This window comes from Mustela lutreola, chromosome 12 (genome assembly GCF_030435805.1).
Source record: "Mustela lutreola isolate mMusLut2 chromosome 12, mMusLut2.pri, whole genome shotgun sequence".
Classification (NCBI taxonomy): domain Eukaryota; kingdom Metazoa; phylum Chordata; class Mammalia; order Carnivora; family Mustelidae; genus Mustela; species Mustela lutreola.
The window spans coordinates 95985118-96012464 of NC_081301.1; the positions used below are offsets into that span (position 1 = coordinate 95985118).

Here is a 27347-nt window from a genome sequence, read left to right on the forward strand (position 1 = left end):
TTGGCTATTCCGAATCTTCTGTGGTCCCAGGCAAGTTTTAGTATTATTTATTCTCATTCTGTGAAAATTCACATATAATTTGTCATTCAATCCTCATGGCAAACTAACTGATGAGGATTGTCACCACTACCCTTTGTAGATGAGACAGACTCAAAAAGATTGTGACTTACCAGGATGGTAAAGGGAACAGGATTTCTGGTCTTGTTCTTGCAACTCAAAGCTTGGCATCCCTGGGCTCATTCTGTCATATCACTACTGGTGGTTAGCTTTTATTCTTTATTTTATTTTATCTGTTTTGTTTTTTAAATTAGGCTCCATGCCCAGCATGGGGCTGAATGCGGGGCTTGAATTTACACTCCTGAGAGCAGGAGTTGCGATCTTCAACCAACTGAGTCACTCAGGCAATCCACCTTCTAGTATATTAATCACACTTTGATCTTGCTCTCTATAGTTTTATAAGACAAAAGTAATTTTTTTGCTCCAAGTTTCCAAACTTAGGTCAGAATTAGAAATTAAGTAAATGTCCTGTAGAGCATTGTTCTCACCCAGCTCCATGAAACTCTGCCCTCACCACTTGCACCCCCCACATTGGCAATGTCTGCAGACATTGTTGGGTGATGCCCTGTGAGAGTGGGGGTACAGGTGCTCCTGGCGTTTTGTGGGCAGAGACCTTCTGCAAAAGAAAGGACAGTCTATGCCCACCCCAGCCTCAAAACAATCCACCCCTCAGTGCCAGAGTTGGAGGCCGTCTCTAGGAAGAACAAGACCTATTCCTATTTACCCATTGCTGATCTGGATGTCCAAACCCTTCATTCCACCTTACATCATATATGGAATATTTTTCTACGACCCTCAAAATGATTCAAAATTTAGTTTTTGTGGTAGTTTAAGATAAAGGTGATTATGTTTCATAGCACAAGCATAATTTGGAATATTTCTGTAATGTTCCTATGAGAAAGCATTAATACTGTGCTAAAAGTGTTATAAATAAGTTTCTGAAAAATGTTTATGTTCCTGGATAGGAGAATAAAAATTAAACCAAAGCACGAATATTTTACTTCAAGCCAATATTTTAATTTTTTTTTTAAATTTTCTAGCTTTGCCTATGTTGAATGTAAATAAAAAATACATAGGGTATGCTTAGCTTTTGCACAGACCTTTAGTTTCTTTGTGTTTTGTTTAGGACTCTGCCTGTTCAGTTATACCAGCTATATTTTCAGAGTTGTTTAGTTTGTCATATTTGAGTAAACAGTTTGTGTAGAATGGACAGAGTCTGGCTCTCCCAGCCTAGGTCTTATAAGCGACACCTTGAGAATACTCCTTAGCTTTGAGGTGACATTGTACTATGACCTAACAATTGATGTACTGTTGAAAGTTATAATAACTGAGATAATAAAGAATGTAAATTACAGATTTTATATAAACACTCACTATGTATTTTTATAGAGGTTTTATACTCGGGTAATAATTAAATTAAAAGGCATATGCTATAGTCTGAAAGCAGATGCTATGAATAGCATCGGTCAAGTTGCTAATAAACACGGAAGACCTTATTATCAGGAGTTAAACATAAGGATAGTATAGTTTAAGATATGAGATTTGAATAAGATTATATGAAATCATACTTCAACATTAACAGAAACATTACAGTACTATCCGAGTTATTAAAGATTAAGAATAATATAATGTGCTCTTCATGTAACCATTCTTGTCAATTTTGGTTTGCTAACAGCAAATGAAAGAACACAAATTTTGCTAAGTCAAGCATTCCAATTACAGTACAGTTCTTTTAAAATCCACTTGATAACAAAGTGTTAAATACTGAATGTGGTTTTTTTTGTTACTAAGAAAAGAATGTTCAAGCATAAGATTTGTGCAGAATCCATTTGTATACAAAAGGAAACTGCAGTAGAGCGCAGAATCCATTTGTATACAAAAGGAAACTGCAGTAGATGCGTGTTTCTCTTAATCCTGATGTAGCAATAGTTTTGCAAAATTGTGTTGAAATTTTTTGTCATAAAGTAAGTCAGTAGACTTACCGTTTAGGAATAGCTTTTGATTGTTTGCATAATACCACCATTTTTAATAGAGTTCAAGTATTCCAAATGTAACAATTTTTTAAATTTTATATTAAATGGATAATACTAATAACTACTTTCTGAAGTTCCCGAGCTGAACACTCATTCTGCTCACAACACAACGGAAAGCCGCAGGCTGCATTTCCCAGTACCTCACCGGGTTGTTGGATAAACTTATCGCACTGTATAAAGATTTCTTCATCTTTGGTACTGTTGGGCAGAAGTCATTCACTCCCACTTTTGTGATTGAATTAGAGTGGAGGAAGATTATCTGTGGCAGTAAGAGAAAGAAAGTACACAATCAGTGTAAAATGAAGATGCTCTTTTTGTGGTCCACATTTTTTCATGGGCTTATTTGCCCATTTATTTCACATTTATTTGAATGTTTTTCATTTAAAATATATATACTTGTTTATGTCTGTTAAATATTGATTACATCCCCTCGGGATCTTGTGTGATACACAAAAGTGTTCTGTGTGTGCAGTGTAGCTCCTGCCACGGCCCCGAGCACACTGCCCGGTCAGCACATGCCTCCCTCCTCCTCTTCTCTTACCTATGTAGCAGTGTGTGTGCGTGTGCTTACTGCATTGCATATTGATAATACTGTGTTTTAAAAGTACTAGAAATGAGCAGAAGAATGAAATTGAATGCTCCCAAGATTAGGCTTGTGAATATGAATTGTTAGCTAGCATTTTTTGTGATCAAGGTGAGGAAAAGTAGAGCTGCTTTATAGAAAAATATGTCTGTTAACAGCTTGAATACATATGTGTAATACAGGATCAACAGTCAAATCTTTATTTGCACCAATGGACAAAATACGGTTTTATAAACTCTAAATGTCTTTTGCATTATTATTCAGAAAGAAGGAATAGTGTAGGGACTTCCCTCCTTTCGCTTTGATTCTTCTTTGGTCTTTCTGGCAATTGAGACTTCTGAGAAGAGCAGTCTACTGACAGCATTTTGGCAGATGAAAGAGGCTAAGATGAGGCTAAGGTATCAGTTCTGGCTGTCATTACCTCTAAATTGTGCCTTTAAATTTTGGTGAGATTGATGTGAGCCAGTCATGAGAAATCTGGGCATTGCTAAAACCTTTAAGTCTGGTGTTGGGGCCCCCTGTGCTGTCTATCAAACTTGGGGATTTTGTGACAGGTGGTTTGGTTCATGCACATTTCCTGGCAGTTCGTGGTCAGTGCAAGTTGTAGTTTTCCACAGCATTGACCTCACTGGGAAACAGTGCTGGATGTCGGTGTACTCGCTTTGTGGACATCTGTTGAATTGTACCCTTATGACTTTTGTTCTCCTTTATATTTCTGGCTTTTTGTGTGTGTTCTGATTCTATTCATTAAAAAAAATGAATGCTAGTAAGAGTATGGGTAGATTTAAAAGCAGCCAGTAGTTGGAGTCAGAGTAAATTCTTTACTTGTTAAAGAATGCAAATTGGGAATGGCTTGAGAAGGAAATACTCAGGTTATTATGCTCAGTGATTAGATACTTAAATGCAGCACTTGGGAAAAAAGTAAAACTCATAGCCATCTGCATATACCACATCCATTTTGATGGCTTTATCTCAAATCTGTGTAGTGGACAAAACTTATTTAAAGATAAATCAGGAAGTAACAAGGCCCAGTTTTATTCTCAATGTGGTTTTGGTTCTTGGAAGATCAGGATCTTGTAAATCAAGAAAAGCACAGGAGAAAAGTGGACTAAGGTGAATTGGGATTAAGTAGGAATTCTTAACTTGAGGAACACAGATGAAAATTGGGGAGATTTGTGAAACTCCTAAATCTGTGCACAAAGTATAGTGTTCATTTTTTGTTCTTAGGAGAATCTAAGACTTTATCAGATGCTCCAAGAATTCTGGGGCCCTTTAGACCTGGTCAAGGTTTGACAGATTCAAACAAAAACAAGAAGAAGAAAGGGGAACCCATGATGCCCCAAATAACTGACTTCTGATTATGTATTCTGACATCAGTTTTTTAAAATCATACCCACTTCTTATCTAGCACTGCACTGATAATGAAAATACCTGGGACCTGTCCGCATACTCTTTGTGAAACGTTTCCAGAATGAAAGGATGAACGATCCTCTTCGGATTCCTCCTGACTATCCTACCTTTACATAGCCCCTGCCACCCCCGAAACTTGAAATTAGCCTGGTCAGTAACTCTGCTACCAGCTTCAGTAATAGGAGAAACTGGAGGATGGAAAGGATACCTGAGCACATTAGCTAACGTCTGCTTAGAAGCCGTACCTTAACACCTCGGGCAACCTGCAGAGTCGTTACAAATCAGAGTTTGCATGGTCTTTGCCTCAGATACTCACACATCTCACAAAAACAAAGAAAAGTACTAGTATGTACAAAACACAAGTGGAAGAATTATTTACCTGGAGGTATTTCAATTCCTGCAATCCCGGAGGGATTTTTTTTAGTTTATTGTTTTCCAAGTGTATTTCTCTTACTCGTGGTATGTTAGCAAGACTTCCATTTTCAATGTCTGTGATTCTGTTGTTTCCTAGGCCCAGCCTAAAAATGGCATAAAATGGATCAATTCTTAGGCAGACATTGTGATGGTTAGCTGAAAACACCACAGCTGAGTGGGAAACAGAAGCCCAAGCCATTTGCATCTCTCTTCAGAGAAAGGTTCTTCCTGGTTGCACACCATAACCCATTTCAGGGTGTGACAGCTGTCTCTTCCCTGTCAACAAAACTCTGTAGCTAACCTACACCAACCAAAGGGCATCTGAAAAGTTCTTTTCCTCATTTTACTTGGTGTCCCTCTACCCCCCCCCCAAGACAGAGTAAGATATAGATGTCCCTGTTCATTTTATTTTCACGACAGTGACAGTTTTGATTAGGTCCCTCTGTTTCTCCAGGTGTCTCATTAGTATTTCCATCATATCCTACCACTTCTGAGTTGGGGTTTGGAGGGTTTTTACCTTTGCAAGTCTTTGTATCGTTTAAAATCCTCGAGTTCCACAGTTGAAATTTTATTATAGTCTAAATGAAGCTCCAGTAAAGTTGATGGCAGATCTAGGGGTAAGAAAAGAAATAGGCATGTTAGATGGAGTAAAGGCAAGCCCCATTGATTTTTCATGTACTTGTTAAGTTTCACTCTATAGACTCAAGCAGGCCTTTAGGGATCTGCTTTTTTTTCATCTTCTGATTATGAAAAATTCCACACATGAGCCACCACACTGCAGGGTCCAGTTTCCCATGTGTCTTTCATCCACCACATTAGTTGTCTGTGACTGGCTTGTTCATTGATTTTTCTTCATTCACTTGTTTTTGCTGGATTATTAAAAATTGAATTCCATACATAATATCACTTCACCGGTAAAGGCCTCACCAGATGTCCTTAACTCATCGGGTCCTCTTTGTTTCTGCATAACCATCTTGTCCAGTGTCACAGCTAACGGAAGTCACAGGAATTCTTTATGATCGCGGGATATTCCTTTCCCCAGTGATCTCCAGTACGTTTTAGGGTTGTTTTGTTCCGGTAGGAGTCCAAATAGAAGTTTACAGAATGCATTGTTTTCTCCCATCTCTTAAAATTTCTTTTACTATTAAATACATCTTTTTTTTTCTCTGTCTTGCACTGATTTCTTTCAGATATTGATTTGAGATAACTCACTTGTGGATTGGACCAAGGCTTCCACATATTGTTTGTCTTAGTCATTGCTTAAAAGCTAGTGCTTAGATGTAGAGACTGGATTAAACTCAGTAGATCAGTCTTTCACCTTATGGTCTTAGCATTCATTGATGAGTGCTATAGGATTTATTATTTCATTAAGAATGTGAAAATGGTGATTTTCTGATTTTGTCATGCTTAGTACATTTATCAGTAGGATTGATATCTAAGGAATTTTCCTTCATCAATTATTTAGTCACTGTGTGATACAATTTTTACAGAAAAGGCAGCATAAATGCTTGCTTCTTGTAATTAAGAGGTAACCAGTGAAATTTTTTTAGAACTTTTATGAACACATGGGTTTTTACTCGGTTTGATATATTGGATCTATTGAAGTATTTATTCTCTTCAATTAGTAGTAGTTTCTGCATAAAGAGAAGCATCTACAGTGTAACCTGCCACATGCCAGGTACCCTTTGAACAGGGGCATCTTCTCTTCTCACCCCTGTGTGTTCTGACCCCAGCCCTCCCTACCCTCCTAGATTAACCTGAAAATTAAATCACACCTCATTTTATTAGGGGTGTGTGTGTGTGTGTAAAATGTATAGTTTGTCAACCATAGGTTCTAGCTAGCTGGGAAAAGCGTTCTTTTTTGCAACTCTTACAGAAACATTTCCTTCCTTTATTAGTGGTTAAGTCTGTTAAAGATATTGGAAGCATCCTTATAAATATCATTACTTTTACTGGCTGGATTTATGTTGATTCCAGAGTCTACTTTGGATTTTAGAAGGAAAAACAAAACAAAACAGGAGAACAGGAAAACAATTCTAAACTCAGAGGGTTCTAATTTTTTGAGTTCTGATTAGTTGAGTTGAATTATACTAATGAAGTAGCTCTCATCTTTTCTAATATGGAAAAGAACAGAGGGGAGGTTCTCTCTTCAGAGGCCTGGCATACCAGTTGAGCAAATCCACCACACATATAAAAATCACTAAGAAAGTATCATAGATATTCTAGCCTGTAGTAGAATATGTTGAGCAGTCAGGGAAACTTTATAGAAGAGGGTTTGTAGAGCTTGAGGGGATCGTCCCCTTTGCTGGGCATGGAGAAAGTGGACAACCCAAGAGAAAAGTAGAAGCCCTGCAGGGTGATGAGCATGGCCGGAGTCTGGGTGGGAGCTCAGCGGCGGTCAGCAAACACGTGCCTGCTTTTACACAGACCCTTCTATTCCTATTCTTGCGTTCAAACAGGTGTCTTCTCCCCTCCACTGCCATGCTGCTCTGTAGCAGAGTTTTCCAAATGACCTGAGAGGAAGGCACGTTTTACCTCTCCTCGTGTTAACGTATCAGGTCTGGTCAGGACCCTTTGGACCTCTGCCTAATTTCATCTTGCTGCACGGGGTAGTGATGATTGGATTTCAGCCATCAGCCTTCTCATTTTAGCAAATAAATGAGAGAAACAAAAAAATTTCACTGGCGTTTGAACGTCATGGGGATCTTGAAAGAGCAGTTACATAAATTGAGAGATTTAATTCCAATTTAAATTTCTGAAGTTAATGGCGCCTGAGTGGCTCAGTCAGTTAAGGGTCTGCCTTCAGCTCAGGTCATGTTCCCAGGGTTCGGGGATCTAGGCTCCCTGCTCAGTGGGGAGCCTGCTCGTCTTTCTGCCTCTGCCCCCATCCTTGCTTATGCATTCTCTCTTGCTCTCTCTGAAAAATAAATAAACTCCTTAAATAAATAAATTAATTAACAATAAATTAATTTCTAAAAATGTAATATGTTCCTTAAGCCTTTGGAAAAATCTGGAAAACATCATGAGAAGTTAAGCCTTCATTTTTCAGATACACTGAAACCTGAAGAGAATTGCTCTCGGGATGTGTTGCAGTGTAGGAGAGACTGCTGGTGGACATAGCCCTGGCGCAGCGAGCCGCAGCCTTTCTCCTCCCTGACCTTTCTCTCCTGCCCTCTGCCTGCCCTTCACTGTCATCTGCTCTCAGCATGTCAGAGGCATTTTTTGTATGGAACTTGTTAGGTGGCATTTATTTTTGTTGGTGGTGTATGAAAGATGAGAAGAAGTAAATCATTTTAGGTTTCTTATTGAAAAACAGCTACCTTATTGAAAGCTGAATAAGGTGGCTTTTTAATTGTGTTGTTCTGAATTAAACTGATTTTTGCTGTATTAAAAAATTGTCTATCCAGCTTTTACTTTATATGATTTTTCTCCTAAGTGAAAGATCACCACTCGATTTCTAAGACCAGCTCTGCTGTGTCCTTTAACTTAAGAGTTGATATTTGTTTTGTTAATCTTCTGGATCAGGTGAATAGTAGAAAAAGGTTTCCATAAAGTCTTTGCTTTTCCCGTGGACCCTGAAGGACAGAGCTGTTCGAAAGGAAACTACATGATTAATCACAGGGATTATTTCTGACTCAGGTCATCCTCATAGCAGAGAGAGAGCATCCCTGTCAGAGATGAGAAACGGCCTCTGAGCATGGTTCCCAAAAAAGGAGAGTCGGTGGAGCTCACTGCCGTACTGGGAGCTTGGGGCAGAATGCTAGAAGACTGTCCAGGAGCAAACTTAAGGAGCACTTTCCTTCGAGACACCAGCCGCAGGTCCCATCATAAAGAACAAGTCTCCATGATGCCAGGAGATGGCATTCACCAGCTGCCTGACACCATCCGCAGATTTTTCTGTGCACTGGCTCTTGACTCTGCACAGCACCCGAGTGAAGAAATGGGTACAGGGTGCACGCCCACCCCTGCCAGAGCCTCTGGCCCCGTGCACCTTCCCCAGCCTTCTCCTCTAGCAGGTGATCCCCAGAGTGACAAGTATAGAATAGTAAATGTTAAGAAGAAGGAATAGAAATGTTTGTTCTCACTGGGGAAACACAAAGATTCTGGTTTCATACTGGGAAAAAGAAAAAGCACTGTACATGGCTCTTATGTGTGTGAGGAGACAGCAAAGTTCACACCACCCTGACCAGGCCTACTGATAAAAAGTGTACTGACAGCCTTGGGTTTTGACAATGTATACAGTTTACAACAGTGGTCGTTTAAAGGTGACAATTTTTTAGAAGTGTTTTATCTTAAATAAATACAAACCTTTAGGGATTGAGGTCAGTTTTGCTTCTGCAATTCTGATATGGAACACTGTCACTCCTTCAAATGCACCTGGTTCAATCCCATTATTATCGAGAGGGTTTGCACTCATTTCTGCGGAGGCAAATGATATAGTTTAGCATGTATCTATTGTGTATGAAGAAGACTCAGTGCGGGCACTGACATCCCAAGAACATTCTGAGAAGTTCAAGCTTTATCCTGTACTCTTTTTCACTCACTGTGTTATTTCTGTGTCTATCTGTGCCCCTTTCTGTTGCTCTCAGAAAAAGACTGCTTCATGTTATGTAGGCCGAAGTAACAATATGCTTTTATTATGGTAGATTAATACTAGAATAGATTTATTACAGAAAATATAGGTAATAGGGGCACCTGGGTGGCTCAGTGGGTTAAAGCCTCTGCCTTCAGCTCGGGTCATGATCCCAGGGTCCTGGGATCGAGCCCCATATTGGGCTCTCTGTTCAGCAGGGAGCCTACTTCCCCCCCTCTCTCTGCCTGCCTCTCTGCCTACCTCTCTGCCTACTTGTGATCTCTGTCAAATAAATAAATAAAATCTTAAAAAAAAAAAAAGAAAATATAGGTAATAGATTTTTGCTTTGAATTTCTAAATCAATGACTTGTTTTCACTCTGTTCTGACCATGAGCATATTTTGTTGTATTAATTCTACATCTAAAAAAAGAATCTCCTTCATAAAATTTAAAACACTTGTGTTTTAAACACTTTGTGTTTAAATATACAATTATTTGTCACCTAAGCTTTTAAAATTATAAGTCAATTAGAAATTATTTGATTAACAGAAATATAATCTTAGGGAGATTCCAGTAAGTGAGGCTGTTTGGTAAATGCCAGGCATTTGGCTGACTAAGTAAGTGAGGAAGTGGATGAGAATATTGATCACAAATTCTGAATGAATATTAGAGAGGGAGATGGCAGAAGTAAACTCTGATGGAGTTTATAAAGTACAACAGAAATTTCCTTAGCTCGGCAATCTTAAAGCAGATAATGTAAATTAGATGTACATTTCAAATAATCTCTGAATTAATTTTGTACATTGTATTTGAATGGTTTATACAGCACATTAAAATACTACCTTTTTTGGTGTAAGCATATCCTTATTGTTTTTTTAAAAAATACTACCTTTATATTAAATATGAATAACAGATCTTACTGATTAGGTGCAGTCAGAAAATTGAAACCACTGTAGGTGTTTCAAAGGGGATTCTTGAGAGTATGTGTTAGAAACGGTGTATTTCTTTAAGGGCTATAAATTTTGTTTGATACTTTGATTTATAAATGGCTTAGATAGAGATTGTTAGATTAAAAACGTTAATTTTGGAAATAACCAGTCTTGATCATTCTTGCTGATGATGAAGACCTTTATCTTTGTATATTGCATATAATTCCAAAACGTTTCATCCATTTGCATAAACTTACCTAGAACGTGTAAAGTATTCATTCCTTTGAATGTCTCCTTTTGTATTTTTTTAACTTTGTTATCATGAATCCTGAGTTCTGCTAGTGTCTTGGGAAGGTTAAATGGTATTTCAGTTAGTTGATTGTGCGACAGATAGAGCCTTCTCAACTTCTTTGTGGTTAGAAAAGCTTTTGGGTGAATCTTTGTTAGCTTGTTGTTGTTCAGAATCAAAGCCTAGATTAAAGCATAAAGAGATACACAATATTATGAGTCGGATTTGATTTACCAATATTCTGCAGTGATGAATTACTTATGGGAAACAATGGGAATTATGACATTCACATACTTTATTAACTGTGTAAATGATTCCCCAGTACAGTCTAAGCTAAAACAAATATTTACTACTGAGTTGACAGAGTGATTTTGAAACTTTGATTTATCTTTTAGTAGGTGACGTATTTGTGCAGTTAAGCCCTACCCCTGGCACCCCATTTCCTTTCATGGAAGTAATCGATGGTATTATATCTAAAAATCTCTTCAGGGAGCGCCTGGGTGGCTCAGTTGGCTTGGTTTTGGATCAGGTCATGATCTCAGGGTCATGCATTCCAGGCCAGATCAGGCTCTACACTCAGTAGGAAATCTGGTTAAGGATTCTATCTCTCTCTCTTTGCCCCTCCTCTCTCTTGCTCACTTTCTCTTTCAAATAAAATAAAGTGAAAATCTATTCAGTCACATGAAATACATTTTTCTATGATTTTCTCTACTTTGAAAACCTTACTTCTTTCATGTTTACTAATGTGAAGCATTTTTCTTGGACTGGAGACATGTAGGAGTAAACTGCTACCTCAGACACTGGGGAGACAGCAGTGCATCCTGAGAAATACCTCAGACCCTTGTCAGGGCCCTGTGGTCGAGGCCTCAGAGGAGCTCTAAGCCCAGACAGCAGCCCAGCTCTGCACCATCGGGAGTCAAGCCTGTGAGGCATGTGGAGAGCTCCCCGGTGTGCTGGGCAGCGGGAACTACTCCATGTTTCACAAGGGCAGTGGCTGGGGCTTCATTTCTTGGGGCCTTCTTTCAGAGAGCAGCTCTAGAGTCATTCCATTTATGAATGTTGTCACCAATCCCATTCTACACCAACCTTCTCGATGTTTCCAGATAGACTTAATATGGTCATGGTTCTTCCCCAGAAGAAATACAGATACTTTGGCTCCTACACTCCCTTGATTATTCTCTTTCCTGTAGGCCTTTTTTTTTTTTTTTTTTTTTTTTTTTAATAAAGTAGGCTCCACACCCAGTGAGGAGCCCATCTTAGGAACTGTATTCACTACTTGAGATCGAGACCTGAGCCGAGATCAGGAGTCAGACAGTCCACCGATTGAGCCAGCTGGGCACCCTGTAGGCCTTTTTCTTATCTTTCCATCAGGTGTACTGTTTCACCTGAAGGAGACCTGCTACCATGTCCTTTTTCCTGTTATGCCACCAGCTAAGTATGTTCTCTTCTCCTTTGGGGAAGAGTGGGGTAACAGCTTGGTGAGCCCTCACTCAACCCTGTGATAAAAAATTAGCAGAAATGATCTCTCTCCCTTTCACACTGAGGAAATGGGCCTGGTGACAGAGTGACCTGGGTCCTGTCTGGCCTAGTTCCTCTGCCCTCTGCACTTTGTTCTGCCATGGTGAGCGCTTGCTGTAGGCCTCCATGGTTGGGGGTCCCAGAGGGAGCATGTGCCTGGGAATTGTTTGCATCCTCCCGTTAGGACGTGCAGTTGCCAGAGCTGCCAAAAAGGAAGAGTGAGGAGTGTAGGATGGAGTGAGTTTGTATGGAGGGCCCCCTGCGGCTGACCCCCCGACTGGGTGAGCGGAGCATCTGCCGTTCCAGAAGTGACAGTCACAGAGCCCCAGGCAGTGTGGTTATAGATAAGGACAGAGGATGAGAGAAGGGTAGCCCTTCAGAGGTCAGACAAGAAGCCGTCCTGATGAGTGAGGCGGTGGCCAGCTGACCAGGAATTGGGCGTGTGGGTAATGATCCCACTCATTCCCTAAACACGGCTTGTCCTTTGTGTAAGAACCAGAAGGCCAAACAGCCAGCCAAAACAGAGAATTTATAAAATATTTTAAAAATGTTTTGATTGTCTTTAAGGACAGGTATCATACAAGATGACATTATAATTAAATGTTTTAAAATAGACTGCATGGGCGCCTGGGTGGCTCAGTGGGTTAAGCCGCTGCCTTCGGCTCAGGTCATGATCTCAGGGTCCTGGGATCGAGGCCCGCATCGGGCTCTCTGCTCAGCAGGGAGCCTGCTTCCCTCTCTCTCTCTCTGCCTGCCTCTCCATCTACTTGTGATTTCTCTCTGTCAAATAAATAAATAAAATCTTTATAAAAAAAAAAAAATAAAAAATAAAATAGACTGCATGCCCACAATTCAGGTAGAAAGTGTGCAATGAGAAGTGCTTTCCCATTGAGGCAGTCAGAAAGCACGAGGGCTGTTGGCAGCACTGAGCCACTGGGTGCTGGCGTCTTACATGCATTCATTCCTCTGAGTGAGTCTCACAGCCTTGGTACAGCTCTGTTACAGGGGACGAAGGCAGGCTTGACGAGGCAGGCCACTGGCCCAGCACTTTTTTCTAGTAGGGCCAAGGTTTGAGCCTAGGCTCACCTAACTCCAGAATTCATTACTCCTCCAACAAGTGCCACATAAAGCCGACTGGACAGAAACAGGCCTAACACAGCTCCTGACACCTTTCAGACTCACTTCCCAGTGAATAATGGGAGTACAAGTGGGCTAAGTCCCTGGACACTCCTAAAATGTGATAAAATTATATGACAAATTAGGAACTGTTTATGATGTTGGTATTGAATACAACATTAATCATCCCTGTGGTTATAAAGCTGAAGAAGTGGCAGAAGCATTGTGGGCTGTATTCCAACTTCTGAGAGTCAATAATGGCCTTGCCATTCTCCAGAAGTTTCTGTGGTCTGATGGTGGGACGGACTGGACAGATTCTTCATGGCATTATCCTAATATTTAAGTGACGCCTCATTATTAGATAAATATATGCTCTTCTAATCTCTCTTTTTTAAATATGGAAACTTTATTATGTATTGAGCCTTACCAAATCTAAGCTGTCCAGTCACAGCCCTGGGAGCCCACACCTGGCAGCACAGGGCGGCGTGTCTCTGCCAAGAAGATAGGTAGAAAGCCTAAGGAAAGAGCATTCCTTGTGGTGCCTAGAACATGGCCAGCCTCAGTGTCCTTGCTCATCCAGCAGACATGAACTGCCTGCATGATGGGACCGAATAGTCCCCTTTCCCCCTGCCTGCTAGGTTGGGTCCTTAGTGTCCAACTAAGGGGAACAGGCCTACATGGGTGGCTGAAAGAGAATGATGTGGCCATGGGATCGCTACCTTCTCCTCTCAGTGCCCTAACTGCCCTGGACATGACGGGCCTTACGTTTCTGCCCTCCAGCCCAGCATGAGAATGTGTAAACATAGCCTTGAAGGGGAGTGTTGGCTGCCCTCCCTACTGCCACCCTTACTCCATGCTGAAGGGAAGAGCGGACTCGCCCGTGGCTGGCACGTGTGGAATCAGGCTCTTCTAAAACCCAACTACAAAATAAATTGAAGATTTTACTTGCTAAAATCTAGAGGCTCTAAGTGTTATATAGAAAACTAAGAGTCTTTTAAATCTTGGAAAATGAAAATATTAATAAGTATTATAAGGAAAAATTATTTTTCATTTTTAAAGTTCTAGGGGAGGAACTACTGGGTGGCTCAGTCAATGAAGCAGCTGCCTTCAGCTCAGGTCATGATCCCAGGGTCCTGGGATCAAGCCCCACATCAGGCTCTCTGCTCAGCTGGGAGTCCGCTTCTCCCCTGCCTGCTGCTCCCCTGCTTGTGCTTGCTTGCGCTCTCTCTCTGTGTCAAATAAGTAAATAAAATCTTGGGGGGAAAAAAGGTCTAGGGGAAAATGCCATACAAGTACATATTAAGTAGATATGATGCATGACCGGCTTTCAGAGATTTGTGGGGTCTTCAGATAAGTCAACAGGTTTGGATACAGATTTTCTTAAATTGTCTGCTAATGAGTTCTTATTAATAATCATCATCACAGTATAGTGACTGTGATTACCTAAATATATCATACGCTCATTTTAGGACCTTTTTTACTTAAACTCTTAGCCCATTGCCTTTTACCTGGCTTTCATTTCAGTTAACATCACTTAAATTAATCAAATCTAATTTCTCATTACTATAACACTACTCAGTATCAGAGATTTTTGTCATTCTTCACACACAGAAAAGTAAGACTTGCTGGGGCACCTGGGTAGCTCAGTGGGTTAAGCCTCTGCCTTTGGCTCAGGTCATGATCCCAGGGTCCTGGGATGGAGCCCCTCATTGGGCTCTCTGCTCAGCGGGGAGCCTGCTTCTCCCATCCCTCCATCCCCCCCCCCCCCAACCCAGCTGTGCCTGCTGCTCGGCCTACTCGTGATCTCTCTCTCTGTCAAACAAATAAATAAAATCTTTTTAAGGGAAAAGAAGAAAAGTAAGACTTGTTTACACAAAATACGAGTAATCCTTTTAGCAATGATAGAGATTTTCACTTAAATATGAACAAATATATTCTTACGTAAAGTGAAGTGAGTCCTTTAAAATCATTTTCTTTGATTTCCTTAATTTTATTGTTTTGAAGGTCAATCATTTGAGTATCAAATGGAATGTTGCTTGGAACGGAGGACAAACCTAAGAAATAAACGAACATGTTACACATACATGATAAATTAAAGAAGAGTTTTCTTTTTTAAAGAAGAGTTTTCTAATTTGATGGAAATGTACATCTTTTAAAATCCGTGGTTGCCATTGAGAAACAGCAAAAACAATGCTCTTTGGAAAGACCTGCAGACCTTTTCAAGTAACTTAGGTATTTTTGCAGGGTGCCTAGCTGGGTCTAGCTGTCACTGCTCATCTGCACAAGGTGACAGATAAGGAGGTAAATGCGGTGTGCCACGATGACTGCTGGGAGGTGACTGCAGCTGAGCTGCACCTGAAGCCCTCGTGCTGAGGAGCAGTGACATTCTCTGCCATTTCTCAGGCTCTTGTAGGGCTGAATTGGAACCTATAGGTTCTGATCATTTTAAGAAGCCTCAACATGTAGAAAATTGTGCTTAGAAAATAAATTATATTATTTTCATGTACATTCTTTAAAATGTTACTACATATTTCCTTTAATAATGAATTCCTCTACTCAGTTGTCCGTTAAATTTGAGTTACAAAAACAACTCATCCTTCGCTCCCTGTTGATGTCTGGGTGTGCAGGAGACGGAGACCTTTGCTAACACCCTCCCCTCCTCAGCACTGGGTCTCTTCCAGCCATTGCTTTGACCCACACCACGGCCTCCCCACCCCCCGTCAGTTTGCACTCCTCCTCACAGGTTTAATGGTAGCTGTCTGTCTGTCGTGTGAGGTTAAGGGACAGCTGCATTGCGCTCTCAGTGTATGTAGGTACTCAGCTCATGTTAAATTACTTAAAGACTTAATGGTATTTTCCCCTCTTAAATTAAAAAAAAAACAAAGAAGAGCGGAAATTACCAAGAGCTGTACGTGGTGCATCTCTTCCTTAATTTTCTTGCTTTCCCTAGATGGCCGTACATACCCACCATGCCTGCCGTCAGACAGGCTGTACAGTAGTTACGCTTGACGAACATGGGGCCTTCTTGTTTTTCTCCAACATTTGTTATTGAAATGTTCAAGCATGCAGAAAAGTTGAAAATTTTACAGTGAAAACCCATAGTCGCTTTCTACCATCAATATTTTACTATATGTACAATTCATCCATCAACTCATCTTTTTTAATGCATTTTACAGGGAGTTTCAGATGTTAGTATGCTTTGGGGGGCCATCCATCCTCCTAGGGAGCAGAAATACATTTAACAGCCCCACTGGAGGGCTCAGTATCAAAATACTGGGAATATCAGCACTTCACCCTGTAGGCCTGAGTACTTTCTCCTCCATAGTTTACAGCGATGACTCACTCTTTTTAGAAGTTTGACCATAGATAGTAAAAGGGAAAGGGAGTCACTTGGCAGGTTAGCAAGGTATCCATTTTGACAGGAGATGGTTTTGGTCATAGGAAATGAAGTGGAAGGTCTTGGAGGAAATGGGCGGCTCTGCAGAAAGCACTGGGTAGCTTAGACTGGGACTGACCTTTCTCATCCCGCCCCTGATGAAATTGGAAGCTCTGGAAAGAAATTAATTTTCTGAGGGAGTTAGAGTGACAGAGCTACAGACCCTTTTCATTGTCTTGGTCACGTGGGAGAGGTGAGGTATGTACAGCTTCCCAGTGTGCCACACTTTGGCTTCCCACAGTGGGGCACATCTGAGCCTTCCCCTCTCCTGGAGATGGGCAGGTACAGTGAACTCTCGTATGCATTTCCCATCTCACCCTCTCCCTGAGCAGGGTATGAGTGTACCCCTCTATTCAAGAGCATCTTCATTAGAAATATTTGAAAAAATACTCAGCAGGGAACCATGCATTTTAAGACTTTAGAAAGTGATTTAGTGCAGTTACTTCTTTTCTAGACATTCTAAACCTACATCATTCAAAACGAAGAGCACTGACTTTAAAATGTCTATAGTTTCACAAACTATATAACCTATTTATTGCTGCAGATGGGCAATTTATCTTATCCTTATAGAATGTTACTAGAAGGCACACTGCCAGACTGCTGACATCCTGAAATGAACCATAGTGCTGTCCATTCTCTCTGAAGGAAATTAAAATGAATCATTTTCATTCAAATTTGAGAAGAGAAGGAAATGTTCTATATATGAAATTCCCATTGCTTTCCTTTGGTTGTCTGGGTTTTTAAGATAAGTTTCAATGTACTTTGGTTTTGTTACATTTTCAAAGAAGTTAAATGAAAAATTGCTTTACAATTAGCTGATTTTTGGAATTTCAGTGAGGTCTCTAACTATCCTTTCAGTTTTATCAGAATGAATTTTCACCAAAATAAGTTGACATTTGTTCTTACCTAGATCGGAACAGTGTACAACTCTCGAGTAGCACTGGCATCCAAATGGACATGTTGGGAACAGATCAAAAGGGAAAAAGGGGTTAATTGGCTCTCTTGTTGGAAAAAGAGAGTTGTCATCATCAGGGTCGCCACCCACTTCATCTTCCATGTCCTTCAGCATCATGTTCTTCAGCGTCATGTATGACGGGCGAGATAAAGGCTTAGCAGAGCATAAAGCCAAGAGTGCTAGGAGCACACACTCCTTCATGTCGTCTCGTGTAGGGGACCAACCTAGAACTAAGGAGACACTAAGATTGAGTTAAACAAAATCAGAGCTAATAAGAACACAACAACAATCAGAGCTATTACCCATTGCTAGGGTGATTTGTTAAAAAAAAAATTTTTTTTTTAAAGATTTTATTTACCTATTTGACAGACAGAGATCACAAGTAGGCAGAGAGAGAGAGAGGAGGAAGCAGGCTCCCTGCTGAGCAGAGAGCCTGATGCGGGGCTCGATCCAGGACCCTGGGATCATGACCTGAGCCGAAGGCAGAAGCTTTAACCCACTGAGCCACCCAGGTGCCCCTAAAAAAATTTTTTTTGTAAAAAGTTTTTGGAAAGCAGTTTGGCAATATGTATTGGAAGTTTTAAAAATATCTTTTTCATCCACTAATTCTTTTTGTAATCTAGTCCCAGGAAATGATTCTAATGTGCATAAAGATGTCCATAACAAAATTCGCAAAATAGCAAAAAGTTAAAGATAACTAATGGTTTAAGTGAAATAGTAAAATAAAATAGGGTGTATGTATTCCATAAAATACTTTTGAACTTAAAAAATATTTACAGAATTTACAAATATTGGGATCCCTTTGTGGCTCATTCTGTTAAGCATCTGCCTTTGGCTCAAGTCACGATTACAGGGTTCTGGGATCAAGTCCTGCATGAGGCTTGCTGCTCTGTGGGGAGTCTGCTTTTCCCTCTTCCTCTGCCCCCCTGCTTGCACTTTCTCACTCTTTCTTTCTCTCTCTCAATAAATAAATAAAATCTTTCAAAAATTAAAAAAAATTAAACATATAGAACATTGTATTTTTGGAATTACAGAAAGCAAATATTAAAAATCTGTATGTAAAATAAACTTAAACTCAAAAACTTGGCAAAAATATAGTTAATTCATAATCCTGAGTAGTAGAACCATGAATGACATGTATTGTCTTTTTTTTTTTTTTAACTTTTATAATGGCCAGTCACTACTACTGTTCTACTTAGGAAACTAATGATGCTTTTTTTTTTTTTTTTTTTTTTTAAGATTTTATTTATTTGTGAGAGAGGGAATACAAGCAGGAGGAATGGAAGAGGGGGAAGCAGGCTTTGTGCTGAGCAGGGAGCCTGATGCAGGGCTGGATCCCAGGACCCTGGGACCATGACCTGAGTTGAATTGAAGGCAGATGCTTAATGACTGAGCCACCCAGGTGCCGCATAATGAGTGCTTTTAAAAACCAAAACAGGGGGCCCTGGGTGGCTCAGTGGGTTAAGCCTCGGCCTTCAGCTCAGGTCATGATACCAGGGTCCTGGAATCGAGCCCCGCATCGGGCTCTCTGCTCAGCAGGGAGCCTGTTTCCCCCCCTCTCTCTGCCTGCCTCTCTGCCTGCTTGTGATCTCTTTCCCTCTGTCAAATAAATAAATAAAATCTTTAAAAAAAAACAAAACAAACAAAAAACCAAAACAAAACAGGGGGCGCCTGGGTGGCTCAGTGGGTTAAAGCCTCTGCCTTCAGCTCAGGTCATGATCCCAGGGTCCTGGATCAAGCCCCACATCGGGCTCTCTGCTCAGCGGGGAGCCTCCTTCCTCCTCTCTCTCTGCCTGCCTCTCTGCCTACCTGTGATCTCTCTCTCTCTGTCAATAAATAAATAAAATCTTAAAAAAATTAAAAAAAAAACTAAAACACATTATCATACCAGACTCCCTTTTCCCCATATCCTTCCATTGCCTTAATACCTATGATCCTTTCGAAGTAAAACCCACATGTCCCCTTGGCCTCGCATCTGGAGGTTGTAATAACCCCTCTCCCCAACACCAGCCTCACTTTCAGACTTGGTCACTTTTTCTGCAGTGTACTTGGATTTCCTCCTTTTAATCTGTTCCATTGTCTAATACCTGATCCAGAGCATCTGAGGGCCAGACTTCTTATTCTTTTCATGTTCATCTTTCCGCTGAGTTCTGTTTGTTTGCTTTCTTTGAGGGGCGGAGTTGTTTTCAGTTGTATTTTTAAAGCCCACACAAAACTGGAACGAATGATCCAGAACCTTCTGGGCATAAATTTATTGTTGTCCGATGGCAGATTTTTCTGCAGGTGTGTCTTAACTTTCACTTGTGAAGTGAACTACAGTCTTTGTAATTTTCAAAAATTAAAAGCATTTTGAAATCACCTACAGCAGATTTATGCCAGTTTTCCCTTTGGGGTGTGCAGTTGGTGGCAAACAGATGCCCACTGATAATGCTGTGCTCTGGCCAGAGGGCACGCACACTCTCCCCAGATGTCCCTCAGCCAGATCCCCAGCAGTCCAGCTGGACTCCCTTGCTGGACCTGAGCACAACAGCGCCTTAGCCACACAGGCCATCCAGAGGCTATCACAGTCAGTCCAGCCTCAGGAAGACCTGGCTCCCCAAATCCTTGAGCCATGCCAGCTCCTTACAGGTTCCCAGAACCCAGAAATCAGCTTGAACCTCTCTCCATGGCATTGGTCTTTCTGGACTTGGCATCAGAAGTGAATTAAAGTACTCAATTATATGTGTTATGCCTTTTAATCCCCAGGGGTAGGTGGGGGGGGGAATTCTATGATCAGTTATCCACCTGGTAATTTGCATTTTTTAACTCTGAAATCCAAATGGCAATGCGAGCACTTTGTCCAGTGGGTGGCTGGACGTCCCCAGCTAGATACATGAGATTTCTCTGTGATAACCCATGCTCAATTATGCCGAGATCAGGACATAGCTGAGAATGGCAGACACTTTTTTATTTTAATAATTGACTTCAGAACCAGCCTGGCCTCTCACCTCTTCCTCGCCTTATGGAAACGTCAATTCAGTTGATTCCAGACAGGTCCCCCACGTTAACCGGGAGGAATGGGAGGCGCAGAGAGCTTCAGCGGCTTCCCCAAAGCCACATAACCAGAAGAGTTAGACCCCAAGGTGGAGCTCACACTCCCAACCTGTTGTCTGCATTTTCTGCTGCTACCTATGTGGAACACGCTCTTGCATCCTGAAATCCAGTGGCCTCAGCCGCACAGTCGGTCATCTTTTCTTCTCCAGCCAGTCCACACACTGCTGTTGGCGCCCGTCTACACAAGGAGGGGTGCATGCCCAGCCTGGGCTGGGAGGGCAGGAGTGGTCAGATTCCTATGGTGCAGAGACTCTGTGCTGGGCGCGTGAGGCCCAGCAGTGTCTGTCGGCCGGCTCAGGGATGGGCAGGTTCCCTTTCTGTGTCTAGTCCCCCAGCGCCCAGGAACCCTGGCACGCGCACCTGTTAAGTTCATCTGGGCTCCGTTTCCACTATCGCTTTGTCTCTGACATGTTACTTCTGCTTCCCAGCAGCCTGCCCAACTTGGATTCATTATGTTTCTTGACCTAAGGCATCTGTGTGGTTCCTGGCTTCCTAGTACTTGGTTCCCAGCTTTGCACTGACCTTCCAGAACTCCCATTCCCTGGCTAATTCAGCCCTGAATGGTCCTTAGTCGCACCAAGGCTTGTCCCCGGTACCAGTTTATTCTCTACTGTTGCTCTGCAGCTCTGCCTTCTGTGGCCACAGCTGCCCCTGGCTCTGCCTTTGCTGGACGTTGCTGAAGTCTTCCAGTGGGCGTGGGTCAGAGCCCTGCTGTGTACCAGGCGTAGAGTTAGGATGCAGACTCTGTGGCGCAGAGGCGTCCCCATCCTCTTCCTTCCCTCATTTCCCTCCTCAAAAAAATAAAACCACAGCTCCTGATCCGCTACTTTCAGCCAAGTAGGGGCTTGTTGTAAAAGCCAGTGCTGGAATGTCAGGTGCATTTATGGAAAAAATGACCACATGCCTAAGTTAATAAACAGAGCTGAACCGCAAGGAGGGCGGGCTGACTGCGTGCACTGTGGCCGGCACCTTGGAGGGATCTCCAGGTGTGTGGTCTCTAGACTCGCAGGGCAGAATTCTTCACCAGAGATCGGTTTATTCCTCACACTCTCAGTTTACTGTTGGAGACCAACAGATGTAAAGCTATCTGTAAAATATACATACACAAGAAAAGGTTGGAATAGAATACGCAAACCTAATAGAGAATAGGCTACTGAGTGAAGGACTATTTTCTTCTTTTTAGGGGCCTGTTTTTTAAATTACTAGGTTGGTTTTTAAATATTTTAGGTATCAGTCTGCTGACACAATTTGCTCTGGTGCTCTATATACTTCTGCCTTTTCCCACCGCTTCTGTAGCATCAGACAGTCAGTACCATCAAAGGTTTCTCATCCACCCTTTCCTCAAGAGTCAGACTCTGCCCACCTGAGGAATCTTTGGGGGCTGTGGTTTCCTGAGGCCTGCCCCCAGTTGCCCTAGTCCGTGGGAGATGAGTTTAATCAGGAGTTATTACTGAATTTGTTGAGTTTCAGTATTTTCTTGTAGAAACTTAGAGCTATACAGGGCTCGTAGGTTCCTGTCTAGACCAGAGAAATTTATGTAACAAGTACTATATCTGAAGTGATAGACATAAGAAAACCATAGAACCTTAACAAATCCACATAAAAAGAGGAACATGGTAGAGCTCCAAGCACTTCTGGGCTTTCTCTGGCCTGGCAGTGGGGCTGGGAACTCGCTTGCACTCCTCCTGCCCCAAGATACAAGAGAGCCTGGGAGCCAAGTGAAGACGAGGATCAGGTGTGACTAGCCGAGAGGGACAGCCGAATGAGGGGACCACACCAGGCTGAAGGGGAGGGGCAAGCCAGGCATCAGGGCTGCAGACCAGCCCTGCAGACCAGGGTCCAGAGACCCATCAGCCAGTGTGCCCCGCCCCTTGCCCTGGAGGAGGTGGGGGCTTTGGGGCTGGGGCAAGCCCGTGGTACCTGGGACACTTTCTGGTTGCTGGCTGATGGGTCAGTACCCCTTGTCCGTGCCTCCTTGGGCCCTTCCTCTGCAAGTGAGGGAGGAGACCTGCGGAGACAGGAAATGGCACGTAGGTGAAACTCTTTCCGGGTGTTGGAGCCTCCCCGGAACATACTGGGTCAGTTAGTATGTCTATTCTCTGCTTGCATGACTCCAGCAAGTGCTCCTCGAGGAGCATCTGGTTCCCCTGTTGTCCATCTGTGCTGGATAGGAAATTCTTTATATGGAGACCCAAAGTGCCTTCTGGCATGTTCTTTCCGTGCTACTTCTGACTTCTGTTAGCTATAGAAGATTAATGTAATCTCTCTGCATTCTTTTATATCCTGGCTCTTTAAAAACTGAAGTCAGGCAAGCCTTGATTCCATGAGGGATTCACCCTTTACACCCTTCATCTGAGGTGAGAAAGTACAAGTGATAGTAAGCCCCAACCGTGCCCTAACCTGGCTGACCAGTTTTTTATCAGTAGAAAAATATTGGGGTGTCCAGGAGGAACTGCTATATAGCAGTGTCCTGTTATTCAGAAAGAATTTAGAGTATTACTTCTCACTGAAAGTTATATGACTTCAGTTTTCTTATTTTTAAATTTTTTAGTTTTATTAATATTTAGGCTTAAGCTCTTATTTGATAAGTCTGGGTGGTAGAATGTGCTATTTTTGAAACTTTTAAAAAAAGTTTGTGTTTTGTTCTCAGGAAGACTCCGTATTTCCCCAGTTTAGACCAGTTTTGCCAGAGTTTATTACTCATGGAAAGCTTTGGACTTTTTGGTTTCAAGTTTCCTTTAATCAGAATAATATCTGGAATATTATTTCAGTACTACTGCTGTTATTAATAAACTGTGGCACGTTGGAGCCAGGAAGGGCCTCTGAGACGTTGCTCCCACTGCTACTGCTGTCTTTGACAGCAGAGGGGCCAAGGCCAGCTTCCTCACTCCTGCATCGACAACCCCCCCCACACACACACACAGCCCCCCTAGGCCAGCCCCAATCCCACAGTGACTTCCAGACAGTAAGCAGACTCTCCTCAGAGAGGACGGGGCACGCGGTTTGGCCAGGTCCTCTGGACTGGAAATGGAGCTAAGAAGTGTCTCTCTGAATCTGCATAAACTCTTATTTTCCACTTAAATGTTCCACAAACTTAGAATGGAAAATTTGTCTAAGTGAAATGGTATTTCCTCTCAGACACTATTATTAGGAAAATAAGTCACTGTGCTTTTAAATCCCATGCTTAAAGGTCTGCCTGGTGACCCTTCCCCTTGGCTGACTTGTCCCTATCTGTTCCCAAGTGCTAGTAGTAGTTGTCAGTCGTAAATGTGACAGAAGGTGCTCGTGTACTCACAGAACATCTGAGCTGGATCCAGGCACAGTCGAGGCTCAGCTCTGTGCTTGAGCAAGTAAGGAAAAGTTCAACGTCCAAACATGCACTTGGACACTTACAGTGCCTTTTGGAAGGAAACTGATGCTTTTAAGACTGCACTGTCCTTAGAGAAGTAATTCCCTTTACCCCAGAATTGTAAATTGCATCTGATAAAGAAGTTGTGGCTGCCTTTCCTCTTACACAAGTTTTTGTCCTTCATTCGTTTTTCAGTACATCTTAAAAAACAAAACACTCCTACCTCTTCCTTCTCCACTGTCTGCTACGGTGCATTAAGACTTTTGCTTGTAAAGTTAATGTGTTTTGTCTCAAACCTCAGATCAGGTACCCAAATTTTTTGTAGTGGAGCAGCTGGTGGAAGCAGAAGACTTCTTTCCACCACGCTGTGTTGCAAAATACTGAAAACAAATTAAAAACATCCAGATACTTTCCCACGTGTGTGGGCTTATGATTTCTTTGTATTTCCTTTTTTTTTTTTCTTTTTAAACAACACAGTGGTTCTTGGTGGGATGGAAAAGAACAACACTGCATTCTTAGAGAGGGGGAGACCGTCAGGTTTCACCCTCAGCATGTGGCCACGGCTTGTGGCTACCACATCTCTGAACACACTAGCAAGAAGGAATGCTGTGCTCTGTTTAGATTCTGAGGGAGTAGAATATCAATTACATTGTTTAATTTCTTTTCATCTAAGATTTAATTTAAAAATTTACTTTGGGAGAAGATAAGGGAAATCTTTATTTTAAATTCTGACTCTGGAGTTTTGTGAAAAGAAGTTTCTGATCTTTAGATATGGAGCTAGTTGAAGTATTGCTGATAACTGTTCTTTCTTGGAATTACATGCATCTCCATGTTAACTGTCCAGTGCTATCTTATTACATAAGAATAAGGAAGGCATTTTTCAAAAACAGTGTTAATATCCAAATGTGTAAGTAAAACTGACATTAGGATAACTCATATTTTGAAAACACATTAGAAAACATCATAGTTTTACATTTGGAAAGAAATATTTACTGTTTCACATAATGTTTTTGTGATATCCACCAATTTCATTATCATTAATTATTTTAAGGTCATGTTATTTTCCTAAAAGAGCATACTCAAAGGATTTTTGTTTAAATGATTTCTAAAATCAATCATGTTAACATTTATGGTGAAGCATAATAACAGATTTTCATTTAACTGTAAAAGTTACATGAAAATAAATCCACTCTACATAAAACCTAAAGGCTAGAGTAATTTTATGTTATATATTTAAGTCCTGATTTTTAAGGAATTCTGCAGATAAACTTGATCACGTATTTCACAAGCACTGATGTTAATAACATTAATGCCCCCTTAGTATCAACTATGAAATAATTGCTCCCTGTACATGAAGAAGAGCCTGAAAACATACCTCAGAGGAGAGTCAGTCCCGAGGGTCGCGGGTCCCAGCATGTACTCCTTCTGCGTCGTGTCCCGCTGCTCCAGGTGCAGCTGACGGAGAGGTGAGCTGGTGTCGCGGCCGAGGAGCACGTCGCTGCCGAGTGCCGTGTGGCTGCACCCTGGCTGACACTGGAATAAGCCTCCACAGATTAGCCCATGGTAGTGCTGAGGGGCCAGATTAAAACTTGTTACTGCTCATGTGTTTTCCATCACTGTTTGTATCGTAGCCAAGACTTCTAGCTAAACTCTAGACGTCTACTGGAAGATTCTGAAGGAAAAAAACGGAGTTTAATAATGCATGGCAACTGGCCATCAAAAGTGCAGTCAGAGTCATTCAAGAAATACCTGATTTGAAAAAATACTTTATGAAATCCTTAAATGAACAAATACTGGTAGATTACACATTTTAATAATCTACTGATAGAAAATGTATCCGTCTCGGTAAAAAGTACCGACATCCCTGGTGTGTAAACCCAGGTGCCCCCTACCTGAGGTCGTGGCGGCGCCCTGCCTCGTTCTCGAGGCTGACGGCACCGAGCGCACTCGCCCAGGCTTTCCGCCCAAGCTCTCGGCCCTGCCGCGGGCCCGCCAGGCCGCTGCCCTCGAGGCCTATGGAGGGCCCCGGCCCCGGCCTCCACGCCGCGACCCCAACAGGGACACCTAGCTCCGGGGTCGCCAGCTTGGGCTGTGCCTTTGCAGGGGAGCGTGCAGGGAGAGCCGGCCGCGGGAGGTGGCCGTCGTCTGAGAAGGACGCGGAGTTCGCAACCCTGTACTCTGCACCTCTGCAGGAATGGCCGGTTCCCGCCGCCGCCGGGACCGCAGCCTTCCAGAGAGGGCTTCTTTCTGCGGGGAGCGACTCCCCGGGACAGGCAGCTGTGGGGGCTCTCCTGCTGCCCCGGGCTGGGGCCCAGCCGGTTTTCAGAGTGGGTTTCCCGTGGGTTAGCAGGGCCGGCGCTCTCCCACGATAGAGAGTCTGTCGTTTCCCACCTTGCCGTGTAGTAGTGAGGCAGCCACGGCCACCGAGAGCATGTGGCCCTTCCGAGCGACGGGCGGCCAGGCCCCCCGTAAAAAGGACCTGGAGTGTGCTGGCCCTGCGGGCCGGCCCCGCGGCACTGCAGCTCGCTCCAGTGGGAGTCCCAGTGGGTCCGGTGCTGCGCTCCCACTGGCGCCGTTGTGTCAGGGTCGGGGACATGTCCGCCACCTTGATGAACAGAGCCTCCTGAGGGCTGAAGTGCCCTCACCGACCTGGGTTTCTTCCGGGCAGACTTCTGTTTGTCCTGCACCATGTTTTGTTTTTCAACTTTAATGCGTGTATATTACAGAAGTAAGTAACAACACATCATAATGGTGGAGCTCGGTTAATTTTCATAAACCAGGCGCTGGTTGGGAAACCCCGCCCCCGCCCCAGCTTCCTCAGAGGAGGCTGCTGCCTCGTGTCAAACGCTGAGCGTTCCCTGTGCTCTGTAAATGTAGCACATGGCAGCTGGCTCTGGGGTCTGGCTTTCCTCACCCTGCCTTTGCTGTTTGACATGCATCCAGGGTGTTGCGACTCGGTCTCAGGGTTGTGTGAATGTGCCCCGAGTCCGAGTTCACATATACATTCCCGTGTGGGGCGCAGCTGTGAGTGTTCAGACACGCTTTCATCTGTCAGGTGAGGCTCCTGTGTATGTATTTTTGTTTGGAATTGCAGTTCTTCGAATTAGGATGTTTCCAGTCCTCTTGACAAGCTAAGCTTTGCCAGCGTGTGCTCCTGGTTCTACATGGCAGCCCTGGGCTGGGGCTGAGTGGCAGCTCCTCCTGGCAGTGGGACACGCGCTCCCCGCCTTTGCCTCTGCCTCTGCCTCGTGGTTTAGAGAGTGTGAGGCACTTCCAGCGAGATTGCTCTGCAAGGGCAATAGCCTATTCCACCTCTCCCCACTGCAAGTCCCCCACCCCGTCTTTCTCCTGTCCTTGCTTTGATCTTTGGTCAGAGGCGTGGGGAAGGAAGTAGGCCCAGAAGTAGTGCCAGGGGATGGCTGTGTATTTGGTTTGTTTACCTGCTCTGCAGACTCGGCCCGGACCCCTCCCATAGCCCGACAGAGAAGCCCCTCATGCATACACGCCTTGTGGAAAGACAGCACAGATTTTCCCCACATGCATGCTATTGTTCCAGACCCAGCCATGTGCCCTGTCTTCTTAAAGCATCAGGA

General features: G+C 42.9%; 2 protein-coding genes across 6 annotated transcripts in view; one reads left to right on the top strand and one right to left on the bottom strand.

Annotated features, from left to right (window-relative positions):
• CENPP (centromere protein P) overlaps positions 1 to 27347 on the top strand; it is a 228456-nt gene that overhangs the window by 112376 nt on the left and 88733 nt on the right. The gene's annotated exons all lie outside the window — the stretch shown is intronic.
• On the bottom strand, positions 1053 to 25359 carry ASPN (asporin). 4 transcript variants are annotated; one of them, XM_059141095.1, is made up of 10 exons: positions 25130 to 25359; positions 22326 to 22413; positions 21310 to 21492; positions 17264 to 17542; positions 14863 to 14975; positions 10256 to 10469; positions 8806 to 8916; positions 5015 to 5108; positions 4463 to 4601; positions 1053 to 2349 (listed from the first exon to the last, which is right to left on the bottom strand). In XM_059141095.1, exons 4-10 carry the CDS (start codon positions 17511 to 17513, stop codon positions 2152 to 2154), a joined length of 1119 nt encoding a protein of 372 aa, XP_058997078.1. In that variant the 5' UTR covers positions 17514 to 17542; positions 21310 to 21492; positions 22326 to 22413; positions 25130 to 25359; the 3' UTR covers positions 1053 to 2151. The 4 variants fall into 4 exon arrangements, with proteins under 4 accessions (XP_058997078.1, XP_058997077.1, XP_058997079.1 ...); XM_059141094.1 differs by lacking the exon at positions 22326 to 22413; XM_059141096.1 differs by lacking the exon at positions 21310 to 21492.

Coding starts and splice junctions, on each gene's coding strand:
- ASPN (XM_059141094.1), bottom strand. CDS start 17,513: ATGAAGGAGTGTGTGCTCCTAGCACTCTTGGCTTTATGCTCTGCTAAG. Junction 5,109..8,805: donor ACTGACCTCAATCCCTAAAG/GTTTGTATTTAT, acceptor TCTTACCCCTAG/ATCTGCCATCAACTTTACTG. Junction 4,602..5,014: donor CGATACAAAGACTTGCAAAG/GTAAAAACCCTC, acceptor TGCCATTTTTAG/GCTGGGCCTAGGAAACAACA.